We start from the raw sequence: 18,034 nt of genomic DNA, 5'->3' as shown, positions 1-18,034 counted from the left end.
AAGTTCTTTTTTTAAATTAGCTAATGACACGGGTTTTACTTTCAAAATGAGTTACACTAAGAAGTTGAACACCCAAATACATTTTCACAACTTTTCTCAACTTTCACAATAGAAAAAGGTGTCTAAAACACTATACAAGTGCTAAAAGCCATTAGTAACACCTAGACTATATTTATTGGACCTAAAACTACTTGTACAACCTACCATATACATAGATACACTACTATATCTAAATTTCACTCTTTAATCCTTTTAATATCAAAAATAGAAAGGGCAGTTTTAACCATTGCATTTCAAAATAACATTTACCATTATAATCAAATGGACATTAATATACTTATACTAGTATTTTAGCTCTATCAACTTTTACAATTTATGATAAACAACATCTCAGGACCTAAAATACAAACCATATATCACAGACAACTATATAGTGCAAGTGTAAACAAAAATATCCTAAATTGGCAATATTTAGTCTATTTCATAAAATAAATAAATGAAACATAAAGGCATATAATAGGAATACACAAATTCATAAGCCTTTAGAGCTTTTTCCCTTGCTGCACCAGAGGAAGAGCTTGTAAAATGTTAAAGAAAAAGGGTGATTTAGCTATTCAGTAATTAAGGTAAGCATACCTTATGTGGTTGTATATAAATTGAACAAACATATAAGTTTGAAGTTGATTTCATTAAACATACACTAATACATGAATCATAAATCATCATTTCTTAATTAACTTATTTTCATTTCAATCATAAGGTACATTGTCACAAGACACTTAAACATGTAACAATGATTAAATATATTAACACAACTTGCCACACTTAAACAACTATATGACACAATCAAACCACCCTTGTACCTCTTTATTTCCTTCAACTGAAACTGTGAGTTATAACATTGAATAGGGCTCTGTCCGTGTGACTGGATTATCCAAACTCACCAATTGTGAGGTGTGACCCAGCCAAAGATCATAGTAATCACTCTCAAACCATACTCTTGAATCTCTAAGGTATTATATACCCTAATCTAATCTCCTTAATAAACTGATGGAGATAGCTAGGTTCTAATCCTTTGACAAACTATAGGACAGTCTTTCGACAAACTATGGGATAAGGCTATACCCTCGTGCACTATAATATTTCAACTACTAACCACAAATTAACCAATAAAACTCATGGTAATTAAAACATTAGTTCAATAAATAGATTACCAAGTTTTAGTTTAAAATTAAGGGATCCCAGGTTTTCATAATCAAATGAGTTTAAAACAATCATAAACTCTTTTACTAGATAAAAAATAAGTTATGGAAGCATGAGACACCTCTGAGGAGTGAAAAAAATTAAAAATAGTAGAAAAATAACTCATGTGCTATGAAACAGGGTAATGCGCTGCAGCTCGTGCATGCTGCCCCGCAGCGTGTTGCTCTTTGTGACATGCATTACAGCTCAGGCACCATGTGCCACAGCATGTTACATGAAAATATCAACAGATTCTACTGTCATTTGACAGCAGAATTGGAAAACTTTTGATGTGTCCAGATTCTCCGTCTAACATTCGAATGACATGACTTAGGTGTCTATAGAAAGCTCTTTACATGAACTAACTAATGGCATGGGTTTTACTTCCAAAATAAGTTACACCAAAAAGTTGGACACCCAAACACATTTTGACCACTTATCACAACTTTCACATGAAAAGGGTATCCAAAACCCTCAACAAGTGTCAAAAGACTTTCCTAACACATGGATCATGTTCATTGGACCTAGGACTATCAGTACAACACATCTCATGTACTAAAACATCAGTATATCATAAAATCAATTCTTAATCCCTTTTTACCAAAATAGAAGGGGGAAGCAATTACCATTACATTGTATCAAAAATCGTTTTAATATGTATAAAACATCACTCCTATACTTACACTAGTGTTTTGGCCCTACCAACATATATATATCATTATACACAAATAGTTAGAGCCTAAAATGCAACTTGGACATTTACAACAACCAAAATAGTGTAAGTACAATGGAATGCAATTTTAAAATTAATAATCATATACTATTACACAAAATAAATCTAAACTAGAGGCATATAATAAGAATATACTAATTCCTAGCCTTAAGCCTTCTCCCTCTTTGCACTAGAGCTAGAGCCTGAAAAGTGTTAAAAAAGAGGGTTGAGTCTAGCCACTCAGTAACCAAGGTAAAACCTACCCTATGCAGTTATATATCAATTATAAACCAAGTACATACATATGAAACCAATTACTTAAAACATACTTACACGCATCATAACTCATCATTACTTATTTTATAACATCTTTATCTCCATATACTAGATGCATTATTACAATACTTTTACATATGTGACTATGACCTATCACTCAAGCAACTTGACACAACTCGACACGTGTGACACACTATATATTCATATAGGCAATGATCATCCAAGCTTATATCCTTCTTATTTTTTTAAAATGAAACCATGAGCTATAACACGTGTGACACATCGTATATTCATATAGACTGTCTTCCAGAGCTCTGTTTATGTGATTGGACTACCTAAGCTCACTAATTATGAGGTGTGACCCGGCCAAAGATCAAATGACTCACTCTCGAACCACAGCTTTCCGCATTCTTGAATCTCTAAGGTGTCTCATGGCCTAGGCTATTCTCCTCATTAAACTGGTAGAGAAAACTAGGTTCTAGTCTCTCTATAAATTATGGGATAGTCTCTCGACAACCTGTGGGATAAGGCTATACCCCTATGCACTGGAAGACAGTCTAAATACCATATGGATTTTTCTTTACTCTCAATCCCTAGGCGACTCCTGCCCATTGATTATGCCATATATGATGCTCACTCATTTTTACATTTTTATTTATTTATTATCACAATAATCACGTTAGGCTCACAATCGTGCGCTACTCAAGTGAGCATCAAGTTTCATTTCCCTTTATAGCACATAAACACAGCATTTTTAATCTCAATTACTCATGTTTATCAAGACCATTATCCACTACTCATTTAAACACATTATAAATATGAAATTCACTCTCGAATATCACTTTTACAACTTGAAACTCATTTTGTAATCTCTTTACCATGTTTAATGCATATTAAAGTGTTTAGATAAATATAAGTTTCATTATATGGTGCACTCATTCGCAAGTCAACATTTGCATACTAAACACATAATTAACATCATATTACAATTAACACATAACTACCTAAAGCAAGGTTTTCCCTATTACCTCAAACTTTTGAGAGGTCAAAGGCTTACCCCTCAATATTATAGCTTTCAAGCTTGAATTCCTAAGCTAAATAGGTTTTCAAGAGCTAAATTTACAACCAATCAAGTTGGATTTCATCAACGATGCACATTCCACTTCTAATGTACCCAATAGCCATATTGCTTACATTTGGGCCTACCCATTAGGTTTATTATCTATCTTTAGTCTCCAATAACAGTAATGGCATCACACTCTTCCAACAACTTACATAAATGTAAATTTTAGATATTAATAGTGCCCAACAACCTAAGACACTAAAATTCATTATACTTAGGTTTGGATACTTTAATCTACTCCTATTAATTCTATTTGAGTTAATAGATTTAGACCCATAAACTATATGAACTGAAAATCATCTTTCACTATTAAACCCTAACTATAAAATAGAAGAAAATGGGAGATTAATGAGTGTGGTACTTACCTTGGGTGTTTGTAACTTTTAAAATACATCCAATGTTGTTTAAGAACAAATGCTAGTAGAGCTTGGTACACTTCTTCTGTTTTCTCCTTTTTTCTCTTTATTTCTGTCTCAATTTTACGATTGATAAATTGCAAAAAATGACTATGTATGCACAATACGCCATAGTGTATGGCACAGAGAGGTCCTCATTTTGCATCTGAAGTATCTGTGCACTGTGATAGATGTTCTCTACTCTGCAACGTGTGGCACAGCGATACCAACTCTTCATTTTCTTCTCCTTTTTATGCCTGAGTAGCCCGACTTGATACTGCACCCAAAATTAAGGCTGAAATACAACCGAATATGATTATTAGACCTCCTTGGCCACACACCACTACAATTTACTCAATTATCCCAATTAAGTTTAGTTAATCAGGGGATTAAAAACAGGGATGTCACATGCACCAGAAGGTAGCTGAAAATACCATATAAATTTTTATCTACTCGCCCACTGATCATGTAATGTACGATGCCTACTCACTTTTACAATTTTATTTATTCATTATTAGCACTTTGGGCTCATAATAATATGTTACCTAAGTGAGCATCTGTATTGTTTTCACAAGTGTATTTTATTTTACTAAATCATCAATTTTCTTTATCAACAGACCAATCATCATATCATATACATCACATATTTCATCCCAAAATATATATGTTCATAGTTTGAAAAATTATTTTGACTTTAATTTCACATTCCAAGTCAAAACAAAACATGATACATAATTACAATTCAAACCATTATCAAGGCTAATGACATGCTTTCACGTTCAAAAGTCAAATCATACATGCCAATTTGCACATTTCATAATTAACAAACAACTACCCAAGGTGGGGTTTCTCCAATTGCCTCAAACCTTTAAGAGGTCAAAGATTTATCCCTTAATAACTAGCTTCCAAGCTTGATTTTGCAAACCAAAATGGTGCCCAAATGCTCAATCTATAATTAATCAAATTTCCAAACTTTTAACAATGTCAAACACCCATTTTCACTCTTATTCTTTCACTTTTACAACACCTAACACCCTTACTTCTTACCCTTGAGCTTACTCATTGGGTTTAATAACTCTCTTTAGTTCCTATTAGCATCATTAATCATTTCTAATATCATTAATATCCTAACAACCCCTATTAATCTTCATTAAATGCTCATTTTTGGATATTAATGAGGCTCATCAACCAAAAATGTTAAAATTCATCATTTTTAGGTTTAAATACTTCAAACAACTCTCATTAACTTCATTTGAGTCAATGGGTTTGGACCCATACCTATATAAACCAAAAATTACCTCCTACTATCAAACCTTTACCCAAAAACTTCAAGAAAATGGAAGAAAAAAGAAGATTAGGGTGTATGATACTTACCTTAGGTTTTCTTTAGTACTAAGATACTCTCAAACTACTAATGTGGCAAACCCTAGTAGAGCTTCTTGCTTGTTCTTCATTTTTTTCCTTTTCTCTTCTTCTATTTTTTGTCTGTTTAAGACTAAATTTTGTAGAAAAAGGGTTGTGCGCTGTGGCACATAGCATAAAGAGGCCCTAGCTCTCCCTTCAATCGTTGTTTGTGCACCACGGCAGACATGCTACACACTACGGCATGTGGCACAAAGACACTTCCTTTATGTTTTTCCCCTCGTTTCAATGACCAGGTAGCCCAACTTCATTTCAGACTTGTAATTAGGGTTGAAAACACAACCAAACATGTTTATTAAACCTCCCTAGTCACATACCATACTAAATCACTCAATTACCATAATCAAACTTGATTAATTTGTTAATAATCCAAGAATTAATATTTGAAATGTTCCATTAATCCTATGGTTACTTGGGATTTTAGGAGTTAATTACAAATTGGTAAGGGTAACTTTATATAGGCATCTTACGTAATAGCAAATTACACAAGCACCGAGATAGTATGATATTGTCACATAAGAAACTCTTAGGAGTGAACATCCCTCACACCTTAAAACAATATCCAACGTCCAAAAGAGAGGGTATAGTCTAAAGAACTAAAACAGCACAACAGATACTAGCATTGCTTCTACCTTACAATACAACAATTCACAATATTTTACACCTAGCCACACAATCATATCATTTTCACATTTAAACCACCAGAGTGTCCACGCCAACCAAGTGGCAATAATACAAACCACAACTTAAACCTGCCACAAAAGACTTAAGATAACCTACAACAACATATATAGCACAGTTCACAATTCCAAATCTCAACCCCTTAATCATTAAAAAGTAGAAGGGGAGATGCCCAATATAGTAATTCCTAGCATAGGAAATTATAGTTTACAAAACAATCAACAGCATACTTGCACCAGTATTTAGGCCCTTAACAACTAATCATAGTTTATACAATAAGTTTAGGGTACTAAATACAACCAATCAAATAATAACAATATGCAATGATGCAAGTAATCCAAAATAAATATCTTAAGTTGGCAACAAAATCATCATCATTATATTACACAAAAAAAATATAGAGAAGGGGGCTATATAGTAGGAATCTCAGATTCCTAAGTCTTATATGCTTTTCCCTTTTTCTTATTAGAGCTAGTACCTATAAAAAGTTAAATAGGGGTGCGTACAATTACTCAGCAACTAAGGAAAGCTTTAAATCACTCACATACACGTTAAATCAATAAGGGCATGCAAGAGGGCATTAGAAATCACAGTAAGACAAATAGTATACTTTCACCAATATCACATCTCATGATACAAATAAATGCATGATCTTAAATTCCTTATCTCCTCCTTATATTGCAGACTGAATCCATAGATTGAAAATTTAATAGGACTAAGTCTATGTTACTGGACTAGCCCAATCCCTTTAATCATGAGAAGACACTCAATCAAAGATGTCTTGCTTAATCTCAAGCCATAGATTCCCCTAATTCTTGAATCCATTGAGGTGTTATAATGCCTAACGCCACACCTAGTCCATATCAATATAAAAGGGCAACAGTCAAGACATTTATGCTTACATCCACTCTAGGGTGAGGTGTAGGAAGACCTAGCCATAATCATTACACATAATTTAGGGTGAATTATATGGTTTTATGTGGAAAGAAATCACTACTCTACTGAGGGTAATCTCTTACCCAAACCATGATCATGTCAATATGTACAGTTTATTATCATGCAAAACTCATGGCACAATAAACTCAAACATGCATTAACAATTCACCATTTCCTCATCATAATATATGTACATTTTCATCATAAAAAAACTAGTCAATCATATAACATTTTTGGTATGTTAAACTTTAATTGGAAATAAGGAAAACACACTTGCATATATTTTCTAAAACCATAATCAAGTTTGTAATTAATAAGGTTCATATTAAACATTAGTAAAACATCTTAAATTAATCTAACAAGTAATAGCATAAGTCATAGAGTAACCTGAGTACCTCAAACTTTTGAAAAATTAAAGGTTATCCTAATATCAATGACTTCCAGAGCAATATTTAAGCTCAAACAACATGCCACAAGATTAATCTACAACTTATAACAATAATTATCATTAAGTAAGAAACAAACATAACACTTCCAGCTCTGAATTATCCACTTTAAATACCAATAATTCTAACTACAAGTGTAACTTCAATTTCAGTGAATTTATTAGCTACCATTAGTTACATTTAGCTCCCAACAATTTAAATAACAATAGCTATAACAACTTATAGCACTAATTCTCCCTTAAATAACCTAAGCTTTGTCTAAAGTGGAGAAATTTGGATTCAATCCATTCAAAATTAATGTTCTATGATAAAAAACTAGCATCCAAAAATCTCATTTCAATTTAATAATTCATCTAATAACAACTTAAAGTCCAGTAATAATCATAGGGTTTACATCAAAGCCCTAGTTTAAAAATTAGCTCAAATGGAAGAGGAATGGTGTGGGAATTTACTTTATATGGTTACTAGCTTGGAAACGTCCTAAATTTACTGTAGAACCTTGCCCTAGCAGAGCCTTTGATAACTTCTTCGACCCCTTCTCCTTTTCTGTTAAAATATCATTTTTATCCTTCAACTTTAATTTATGTTATATAAATGTTTGTTATGCTTTAGTTTAAGTCGACAACTTGAGAACCTAATAATTTGTGTATTTGCACTGTTTTATTTTAGGTTTTATGTTTAGTCTAAATAATCATAGTAGACCTTGAATTTGGCTCTTTTCTTTTCTACTGTAGTTTGCTTTCATCTAATTGCAATTAGTTTTTTTTACCATGGTAAGGTGATTAGGATGATTAATTCCTAATTACCATGATGATTAGTGATTTTATAGTTAAGTCTTGTGATAAGTTAAGCAATTTTACAACTACCTCATTGAAACAAGTGAGGATACTATTGTTTTAATAAGTAACACTTTATATTACTTACAATAACCTAATATTGGTGCCTTAGGGGCATGTGAGTAATCCCAGAAAGAGAAAATGATCTACCTTTATGAAACTAAATAGTGATAGTAAATGTGTTAAGGGACATCATACAAGGTATCTACGGGCCATAGTTAAGACTGATTGGCCAACTTACTTTTGTAAAGCCATATCCTAAATACATAGAGTGGGAGAATCCTTATCTTAGGGGCTATCATATTCTAGACTACATTTTATTCTCAAGGGACGGTACCCAATCAACCTTGGAGCATATTAGAACGTTTACCATCCAATATGGAGAAATCGTCAAACTATGAGAATTTCAACAACTTAAAGCTTAGGTTGTTCCTACTTCCCTTACGAGGCCAACCTTTGCATGGTACACGACCTTAGCACGCAACTCCATCCTCACTTGGATAGTGATAGAACATAAGTTCTATATCTAATTCTATAAAGTTGAGCCTGAGGTTAGTATTGCAAAGTTTTATAAGTTATCCTAACTGGTTATTGAGTTCACAGATTAATAAATCACTAGGTTTAAAAAGATAAGAGGACAATGCAACGTGCCTCTCCTAAAAATTAAATTTGTCAAATTGGCACAATTAAGGTTGGATATTGAGTTAAGAAAGAAGTTCTAAGGGATGGAATTTAGGGACTTCTACAAACTCACAGGGAAAGTTTGTGGATATGAAGAGCTATTGAAAGAAGAAGACCACCGTAGATAGAACATTACAAGTACTTACTTTGGCAACATTGATGTAAATGCGGCCGAATTGAAAATTGTAGGGGATTACACATGTTCGGCTTTAATACGAATGGCCGTATCAAAAGCGTTGAAGAAAACCAATATTATGCAGGGTACCTTTGATACGTAAAAAACAGATGAAATATTCAACTACTTATTAAAAGAAAGGGCTCATCTCATTGCCCATAAACCACAAAATCTTGTTTATGAAGGAACGAAAGGGCAAATAACAGTATAAGTGCCATTACTCTTGGAGTCATGCTACTAACAATTGCTTGGCCTCTAAAAATGTTATGCAGGACTATATCAATAAAGGTATACTAAAGTTCCCAAGGAAAGATGAAAAAATGGTGATGGGCAAGGATCTATTCCTACCATTCACCACCATGAATATGGTAGAATTAGACCCTAACATTTGAAGGAACAGACAACGCAGCAAAGGATGAAGAGATTGTGCCAATGACCTTAAAACTTAATATGATAGGGCTAGACCAGAACATATGTATTTTTAGAATGTATGGATGAGAGTAGAATAACCAAAGAAACATTTAAAAGGTTTAAGGTAGTATAGAATCACCTTAGGGAGCTCTCAGGCAAATTTGACTTCTTTGTTAAGTATTCGGCCCCACTAGACTTAGAGAACCATTTCGAGGCAGACCCACGAGTTGGGATGTGGGACCGAAAGAAGAGCCAAGGGAAAAGCTAAAGAAACCTAAAGTGGCATTGGCCGCCTAAAGGAGCCCTCTGGCAAATTTGACTTTTTTGTCAAATATTTGACCCCACCAAACATAAGGAAACCATTCCTTGGTAAACCCATAGGTGTGGATGTATGATCGGAGATAAAGCCATCATAGGAAAGAGAACTCCTTTCAATGCCAAACTCATTGATCATTAGGGCTAATTTGTCATCCCACTGGTAATGTACCGCTTAGACAATGGAGAGTGGTTAGGCACAGGAAATTCTCTCACACAAAAAAAATGCCTCTAGCACAAGCAAGCTGCCTAACGACACAATGAGACTCAAAGTCATAAACCATACACAGGCTTTAGATAAAAAGAGAGCAGCAAGTTTAGGAGAAGGTCCATAAAAGCAAAAAGAATGATAGTGGTGAAGACAAAAGTTTGTTGTCTTAAGGGTGGAAAGAAACAAAATGCTAGAGCTTGTATCTACTCAAAAGTGCCAGTAGCTTATGACTATCGGCCACTCCTATATGGGGCATTGTTTGGGCATAAAATGAAGTGTGAAAGCCTAAAATAACAAAGAGAAAGAAAATTGAAACAAAAGGCCCAATATTTAAATAAAAACAAGGCCTAGTCCATCTCCAGATAAGGGCTTGACCCTTAAGACTTAGAGCGATTGAGTGTGGAAGGCCATTAAAAGGATGTGGGATCATTATTTGATATGGCTTAAATCTCACTAGACCATGTCTAGCAATATCAAAAATTTTGCAAATGAGCTCTTGATTTTTTAGGCACTATAATCTTAGGCATTCAAGTATAAAAGGGGTCTAACTGATGAAATCAAGGATGAACAATCTACACAAAAAACATACTCATTGCTCAGTTTCAATTCTAATTTATTTGTATTCAGCAATTAGACTTAGATTTTTTTTAAGTTTTATAATTGTAATCATTACAACTTTGTACTTGAATTTTAGTAATGAAATCACCTTTACATTACTATCTTTATATTTTTCGCATTTAGGTGAATTGAGGTAAGAGAGTCTAGGGACCCTTTTGTCATATTTGAGATTTTATGTCTTTCACACTCATGTTACTTTTATTGTTCAAACACAAAGAACAATTTGCGATGAACAAGTAGTAAGTAAGCTTCCAAGATTTACAAAATTTATCAAATTTATATTTCATTTGCAACTGCTCTTTCTATATTCACAATTCAACTTTTATGATTTATAACTCATCTTCAATTATTTGTATTTAAGTTAGGCGTCAACTACGTAAGAGCATTTTTATCTATTTATTTCATTTTCAAAACTTTGATCTTTGTAATTTTAGAAAGTTATAATCCTATGTAATGATTAATTTCTTTCCACTGTTCTTGTAGGTCATTGTCTCTAAAAAAATTCAACGGCCAACGTATCACCAAATGGAGCTTTCTGTATTGTAGACTTAAAAGACTTGGGAGAAAATGACTCATACTTCTTCTGGTCTACTTTATTGATCATCTTTTAAAAGGGTAAAGTGGTCTACTTTATAGTCATTGAATTGATAGTGATATTTTATTTTAAATGAAATGTCTAGACTATTCTTTAAAAGTAAGAGAGAGATAAAAATAATATCATGTAGTTTATTTACTTTTTGAGGGTTATGATTGTAATTTTGCTAAATTTTATTCTTTATATTTTTGTTGTATTGATATTGATAGAGTTGATAGAAATGATTTATAAATAAGATCGAAGGGAGTATCTTCTAAAAAAAGGAGTATGAATTAGAATGGATGAATGGGAGAATGGTTTTTATACTTCATCCATTTACTCTAGCCCTTTTCATAAGGCATTTTACACTATGTTTGAAAGATTTTTTTTAGTGGGAAATAGTATGGCTAAAAGGCTAAAACTATTGTTTGTGAGTTTTTTTTTTTTTAAAGAGGATGAAATGGCAAGGAAGGGCATCTAAAGCCCTCCTTTGCCATTCATAGCTCCCTTTTTTTGTTCTCCCGAATTGAAGGGTCAAGGATGGAATTACATAATATAATTATTTCATGTACAAAATTACCTCAACCTTCTATTCTAATAAAAAAAAAATCTCATCTATTATTTTTTTATTTTCTAGTTATCTCTCTTGCGTTCCCTTAGAACTGCACATAGGCAAGGTTGGGTTAGGCATTACCCTTGCTCGGTGCTCAGCTTGATATGCAATCAGGTATCAAGCTGGCTCGAATGGCTAGAAAATTTTTACAAGTATTTTTTTAAAATATATAAAAAAGGTTTTCCTTGAACAATTATTATTATTATTATTATTATTATTATTATTATTATTATTATTAAAAATATATTATTTATTAAACTAATATTAAAAATCAAAAGTAATGCTTTAATAGTTCAAATGAATGACATTTACCAATTATTTTTATATAATAATAAGTTAAAAATAAATTTCAAATTTTGAAATAGATTAAAAAACTTGTATTGATAAAAAATATCTAAAAAAATCATAAAAATAATATAATTTATGATAGCTTTTAATAAAAAAGTAATTCTATAAGATAAATATTATTAAAAAAAAATTTGCGCATGTTCGGACAAGACAATGTTTGATCCTTTTTGATGCTCGGCCCAATGTGCCTAAATGCTTTTGGGCAGGGCTGGCTTATGGGCATTCGAGTATAGTGTACAATCCTACCTTCTGCTATATCTCTATCACTACTAACATCTCTCTCTCTCTCCCCCCAACCCTTTCAATACTACAACTCTGTTGTGTTTTCCTTTTGTGCAATAGGTATATTTAATTGAGTAGCTCTATTGCTTATTTTTTCTTTTTATTCTTAATTTTTGAGCATCTTGTTTGACCGTTAATTATTATTATTATTATTATTATTATTATTATTATTATTTGTTGGACAAATATTATAATTATTTAATGAGCATTATTATTTTCTTTAAATTTAGTTATTAGGGTAATATTGGAAGAAAAAAGTTTTAATTCATTTCATTCCATTCTATTCATTTTATGATAACTCTTAAACAATGGCTATATAAAATCATTCCTTCTCATTATAAAACTCTTAAACAATAAAAAATTTTGTTCCACTGCTTTGATTCACTCTATTCTGTTTCACTTCATTAATAACCATTCTTTTACATGACACACTCTTAAGCATTTTCATTGTAATTAAGGAGATTCATAATTTATTAACTTCATCTAAAATTTTACTCATGTCTAAATAAAAAAGAGTTAAATAAAAAATAAAAAATATTAAAAAGTTATCATAAATACTTACTCTAATGCTACCCCAGGTCCTCACTAAAGTGTTATCTGCAAATAAGAAAAGTATTTATTTTAGTCAAAACCAACTCTCTCGTTTTTTTTAAATAAAAAAAACTACCATATATTATCATTTTTAAATCAAATTATAAATTTTAAAAAATATTAATTCTATTTTTTTAAATTATCTTCATAAATGAATGCTATCATAATCAAATTAGGAACAAATGTAAATATTAATTACCAGACATTTTAGTTAAACATTTTGACTTTAAACATAATTATTGTGTTATTAAAATTTATTTATTTTTAAAAACAGGAGTATTCAATATGTTGTCATTTAATTAATAAGGTAATGCCATGTGTCTCCCATGGATCACCCATGTACTCCTATAGGCGTTCACGTAGCGCAGCTGTGGCGGTGAGAAAGTGGTTACATGCCTCAGTTCGTGACTTTACCCGAACCCCTCCCGCGTTACTAGAACCTTCCATCGTCCCTTAAAACAGCCTTTTCCTCTCGCGTCACCGGCGAGCTTCTTCGCGAAAAAATGGCTTGCGTATCTTCTTCCTGTGTTTTGTTTTCCTTCTAATTGCTACTGAAACACCGAAACCTAATTCCAGATCTCTCTCTCTCTCTATCTTTCTCTCTCTCTGCACCTTTTTCTATTTCATACCCAGATTTCGATTTCAGCAATTCGCCTCGATTGGATCCACGATGGATCGTGATTCTGCAACTTCTTGGCCCCTGGATTTCGATTCCACCCCACCGACGGAGAACTCGTTCGCTACTACCTTCTGCGCAAGGTTTCCGGCAAACCCTTCCGGTTCGAACCAATAGCCACCATCGAGATATATAAACACGAGCCCTGGGACCTCCCCTGTTAGCTCTTTGCTCTTCTCTGTGTTTCTTTTGTGTAGAATGATTGTCTCTATGTATGTAGTATTAAATTGAATTTCATTTCTTCCTTGTCGTGCTGTTTGTTGAACGCGTGAACTGTGTGGCTCTTGCTGACTGAGAAATTTTATTTGTTGGGGGTTCTTGCGCTGTTTTAGGTCAGTCGAAGCTGAAAAGTAGGGATTTGGAATGGTACTTCTTCAGTGGGCTGGACAAGAAGTACGGAAATGGGTCGAAGACAAATCGGGCTACTGAGAAAGGGTACTGGAAGACTACGGGGAAGGATCGCCCAGTGCGTCACAACTCGCGGATTGTCGGAATGAAGAAGACCCTGGTTTATCACAGTGGTCGAGCGCCGCGTGGTACTCGTACCAATTGGGTAATGCATGAGTACAGAATGGCGGATGAAGAATTGGTGAAAGCAGGAATAGCTCAGGTGCTTTAACTACATTGCTACATGCTTTGCATGCTGGATAACAATATCTTTGCGTTGATATTTTCAATGGGGCATGTGTATTGAGAGTACTATATGTTTCATTCTCTTTCTTCGGTGGAGAAGGATGCTTTTGTGCTCTGTAGGGTTTTCCAGAAGAGCGGTGCAGGGCCGAAGAATGGGGAGCAGTACGGAGCCCCCTTTGTAGAGGAGGAATGGGAAGATGACGAGGTGGCTCCAGTGTCAGGTGAAGGGGCTGTTACTGATGAAGTTTTAATGGGTGATGGTATTGATGCTTTTGTTGAAATGAACGATCTTGAGCAGGTTTGTGTTCTATTCCAACTAGTTAGGAATATTATTTCAGATTTTTTAAGCCTATTTAGTGTTAGGTATTTTGGCCTTTGTTGATGGTTATGAAGGAGATTCCAAGGTTAGGAATTAAATTTTTGTAGTTACATCAATTCTGAAACTTTCTGAATATGATGAAAGGATTTATGGGGAAAGATGTAGAAAGATTGCTTATGATCGATTGTCTTCTGGGAGCAGGTTTTTGGCAGGGAATTAGGAATTTTAAGGGTGAATATGGTCAGTCGATGGGGTCATATATTGTGCATACACATCTTATATCTGTCACGCTCCTTCTGATTAGTTTATATTGGTATTTTTGAAAGGTAAGCTTGTGTTTAATCATTAAGAGAATACCAGGAATATGTACTTATGTTACTATGTGTGGCTTTGTGTCCTAATCTTCGTAGTCTCGGTGTCGGATGCTTTGTTTACCTAATACATGGGTTGATATTTTTAGTTTTGTCGTCAATGAAATGAATGTATATGTGTGTGGGAGTATTAAATGATGCAAAAATATCTATATTATTTGTTTTCTGGACTTATGGCAGTGCTTGCCTTTTTTTTATTCATTGCAATGTAGGCAAACTTTTGTGAGTTGAATGCTGCATAAGTTTGTGTATTATTATTTTCTGGATTTATAATATGGTCTGTTTTTCTTCTAATATGGTTTAATGCATGTCTTTGTTCAAAGTCTTTGCTCTTTTTTCGTGGCTATTCCTATCTGTTACTGCCATCCATCATTTAACAATCCTCTAATCTTGAGAATTTTTTATTATTACTAGAATTTTGACAGGGACTTAGCGTCTGCTAATGCTGCTCTTCCACTAAACATGTGTTATGGGGAGAGTAGTAGCTATCCTGAACCGGAGCATTCCTTGGAAACCATTGAAGAGCAGAAGCCCTTGGTAGGCACTGGTGGAACTTGTGAACCTCAAGAGGAACGGTTCCTGAATATACCTGAGCAGTATGCAGCTGATGGAAATCCTCTTATCGTCATGGATCATGCACTTAATGATCCATACTTGGATGCTTTTGATTTTCCTCAGATTGGTGATGGTTCATTCCTTGAAACCAATGATCTTTTGAATCCCATTGAGGCAGATCTTGATGTTCAGGACATGCTGTATGAGTATCTTAACTACTTCGATGCTGATGATGATATTTCCAAGTTTATGTCTTTTGAGTCTCCTCTGGTTAAGAGTGGTGTAGAATCAGTTCCTGACCAAGGACCACCTTTCATTCAGGTAAGGTCTTGCTTTAGATCTTGATATTTGAGGTTAGATCCCTTTTAGTGATTATTACAGTAGTTTTATACTAAATTGTCTCATTGCAGAATATGGGTAAAGAACCCAACGTGGCAAGTGAGCAGAATTTTGATAAAGCACCTTGTAGTAATGGAGCTTCCTCTTCTAAGCAGAATCCAGAATTGTCAAAATCAGTAGCAGGTGAGGTTTCCTTCATCTCCCAGATATTTGATTTGATTGTCGTGTGACAGTATAAAAACCCTTTAGCTGGTAGCTTATCTTGTTTGGTTTGTCTCTAGAATTGATTTTTTGGGAGGGAATCGATTTTTAAAAGAAAATTACCCGAACAGAATATACATGAAATAATCGATTAATGAGGTCAAAATCGATTTTTGTGTTAAGCTATCTATACCTACTTATCTGATTTTCATTTTACCATATCAATAAAAAATAATTTGTCAATAATTCATTTGTGTTAAATAAAATTTAACAAATTTAATATTAGATATAAATTTATCAATAATTTAATTTTGAAAAGCAATATCTTTTATAGTATTTTGTATAGCTAAAATTGGTTCTGACTAATTATCCAAACATCTTTAATTCTGTTAAAATTAATTTCAGAAGCAATATTCAAAGATATTGTGTTATAAAGTAATCAATTATAATTAAAACCAACTATATTATTCAATTATTTTCATAATTAATTATATCCAACTAAAATCCAAATAGGCTCTATCTCTTCTATTTAGTTTTGTTCTATACCTTGCACTCTATACTAACATCAGGAATGGACTTTTTGTCGATCTCTTTGTTTGGTAGGGGTAGGAGATATGAATCCATTGACAAAAAGGGCCAGTCGCTTGTTGGACAGCATCCCTGCACCTCCTGCCTTTGCTTCAGAGCTTCCTCCTAAAGACATTGCTCTTCGGCTTCATTCTGCTGCTCAATCTTCCAGTCATGTAACTGCAGGTATGATTAGAGTAACTAACATTACTCTTAGAGGTAACGGGATGGACTGGACGCTGGGCAAGAATGGAGGGTTCAACTTCGTGATCTCTTCTGATTTTTCTCAACCTAATAATAATTCTGATGCGTTGGTCCCGGTTTCTGGCTTGCTTTCCGGCAAGAGTGCCTTTTTGGTGTCACATTGCTGGTTTTTCTTGATGCTCTTTTCGGTTCTTATTCTCTCACTGAGTTGCAAGATTGGGAGTTGCATGTATGCTGCTGGTAAATGACACACGGAAGGCTATGTGTATGATGTAATAAGCGATAAGCTGCATTCAGCTGATAGTTCTTTGGTATCAATACACTCATTGAATGACTAGGATCTTAAGACTCTGTAGAGTTCTCTGTAGTTAAATTTTGTCAGACTGACTGCTTAGCTGATACGGAGTTGTTTTATACTACACGTGTTCATTGTAATTTATACATTTTTATATTCATATTTTTGGTTTCGGGATGTCAACAGCTTGACTAGTATTTGGTTTATACAGTATATAATATACGTTGCTATTATAGGTTATTTCCCCCCAATATCTCTGCAGACTCTGGTATATTTTTAGCTTAACTGTTGATTTTTATCGTGTGATTTAATTAATTCTGTAGCTGTGGCCATCAATAACTTTATTGATAGTCTGGCCATTGCCTCGGTTGGAGTGGGGACTGCACTGACGAGGGCATCTTTTTGTTTTTGGGCTCTATTTTCTGTATACCTCGGATGTCTTTCTGATCCTGTATGTATGTAAGTGTTGGTGATCCAGAGATTCCCTCGAGTTCAATGTCGGGATGTTTTGAAGTTCTAGGTTGAGTATTTTTGCTGTTGTACGAGATCTCAAGCTGCATGTAATTAGATTGGGTTTTTTATTTTTATTTTTCACGTTCAATTTAATGCGGGGGATGTATTGATTTTGTGTAATAGTTCATGTATCGTGATGGAGAATGCATGGAATTTATTGTAAGTCATGTTCCTATAAGAAGTAAAATCGAGCTAGTATTGTAGATACACACAGCAGCTATATAGATTGATATGTGTGTATATAGAAAAAATATTGTAGATGAGGTTCCAGATGATTAGATTTGTAGAATGAATTTGTATCCTCTCTTTTGACTGATTAATTCAGTAGCGTTCAAATTGGCCTTTCCGAGAGTACAAGAGGTCGATAATTCTTGAGACCTGTGCGAGTAAACAAAGACTATATGGCTATAGTCATATGAGATCAAGTCAAATGAGACCAAGTTCATTGAATTGGATACAAGAAGCTGTCATGT

At 33.6% G+C, this 18,034-nt stretch overlaps 1 protein-coding gene and 1 long non-coding RNA gene across 3 annotated transcripts; one reads left to right on the top strand and one right to left on the bottom strand.

Annotated features, from left to right (window-relative positions):
• Positions 1-1,859: 1,859 nt before the first annotated feature.
• LOC129312922 (uncharacterized) lies at positions 1,860-16,660 on the bottom strand. The gene is made up of 4 exons (XR_008593771.1): positions 16,529-16,660; positions 12,860-12,894; positions 3,719-4,043; positions 1,860-2,157 (listed from the first exon to the last, which is right to left on the bottom strand). It is a non-coding gene; the product is annotated as an uncharacterized LOC129312922 (long non-coding RNA).
• On the top strand, positions 13,292-17,288 carry LOC129312907 (NAC domain-containing protein 78-like). Of its 2 annotated transcripts, none has more exons than XM_054955701.1 (6): positions 13,292-13,776; positions 13,897-14,174; positions 14,298-14,495; positions 15,302-15,763; positions 15,853-15,964; positions 16,592-17,288. In XM_054955701.1, the coding sequence occupies exons 2-6, from the start codon at positions 14,058-14,060 to the stop codon at positions 16,999-17,001; spliced, it is 1,299 nt and encodes a 432-aa protein (XP_054811676.1). In that variant the 5' UTR covers positions 13,292-13,776; positions 13,897-14,057; the 3' UTR covers positions 17,002-17,288. The 2 variants fall into 2 exon arrangements, with proteins under 2 accessions (XP_054811676.1, XP_054811668.1); XM_054955693.1 differs by having other exon boundaries at positions 13,293-13,776; positions 16,586-17,288.
• Positions 17,289-18,034: the final 746 nt, after the last annotated feature.

This window comes from Prosopis cineraria, unplaced genomic scaffold (genome assembly GCF_029017545.1).
Source record: "Prosopis cineraria cultivar Desert tree isolate PC_DT_omini unplaced genomic scaffold, ASM2901754v1 PC1, whole genome shotgun sequence".
Lineage (NCBI taxonomy): Eukaryota > Viridiplantae > Streptophyta > Magnoliopsida > Fabales > Fabaceae > Prosopis > Prosopis cineraria.
The sequence above is the reverse complement of the archived record's forward strand: the minus strand, read 5'-3'. Positions and strand labels throughout refer to the sequence as shown.

What these genes read in the sequence shown, in the direction of transcription:
- LOC129312907 (XM_054955693.1), top strand. Translation starts at nt 14,058, where the DNA reads ATGAAGAAGACCCTGGTTTATCACAGTGGTCGAGCGCCGCGTGGTACT. An exon ending in TGAAAGCAGGAATAGCTCAG is followed by an intron (nt 14,175 to 14,297) that starts GTGCTTTAACTA and finishes TCGGTGGAGAAG; the next exon opens with GATGCTTTTGTGCTCTGTAG. An exon ending in ATTGTCAAAATCAGTAGCAG is followed by an intron (nt 15,965 to 16,585) that starts GTGAGGTTTCCT and finishes TTTGTTTGGTAG; the next exon opens with GGGTAGGAGATATGAATCCA.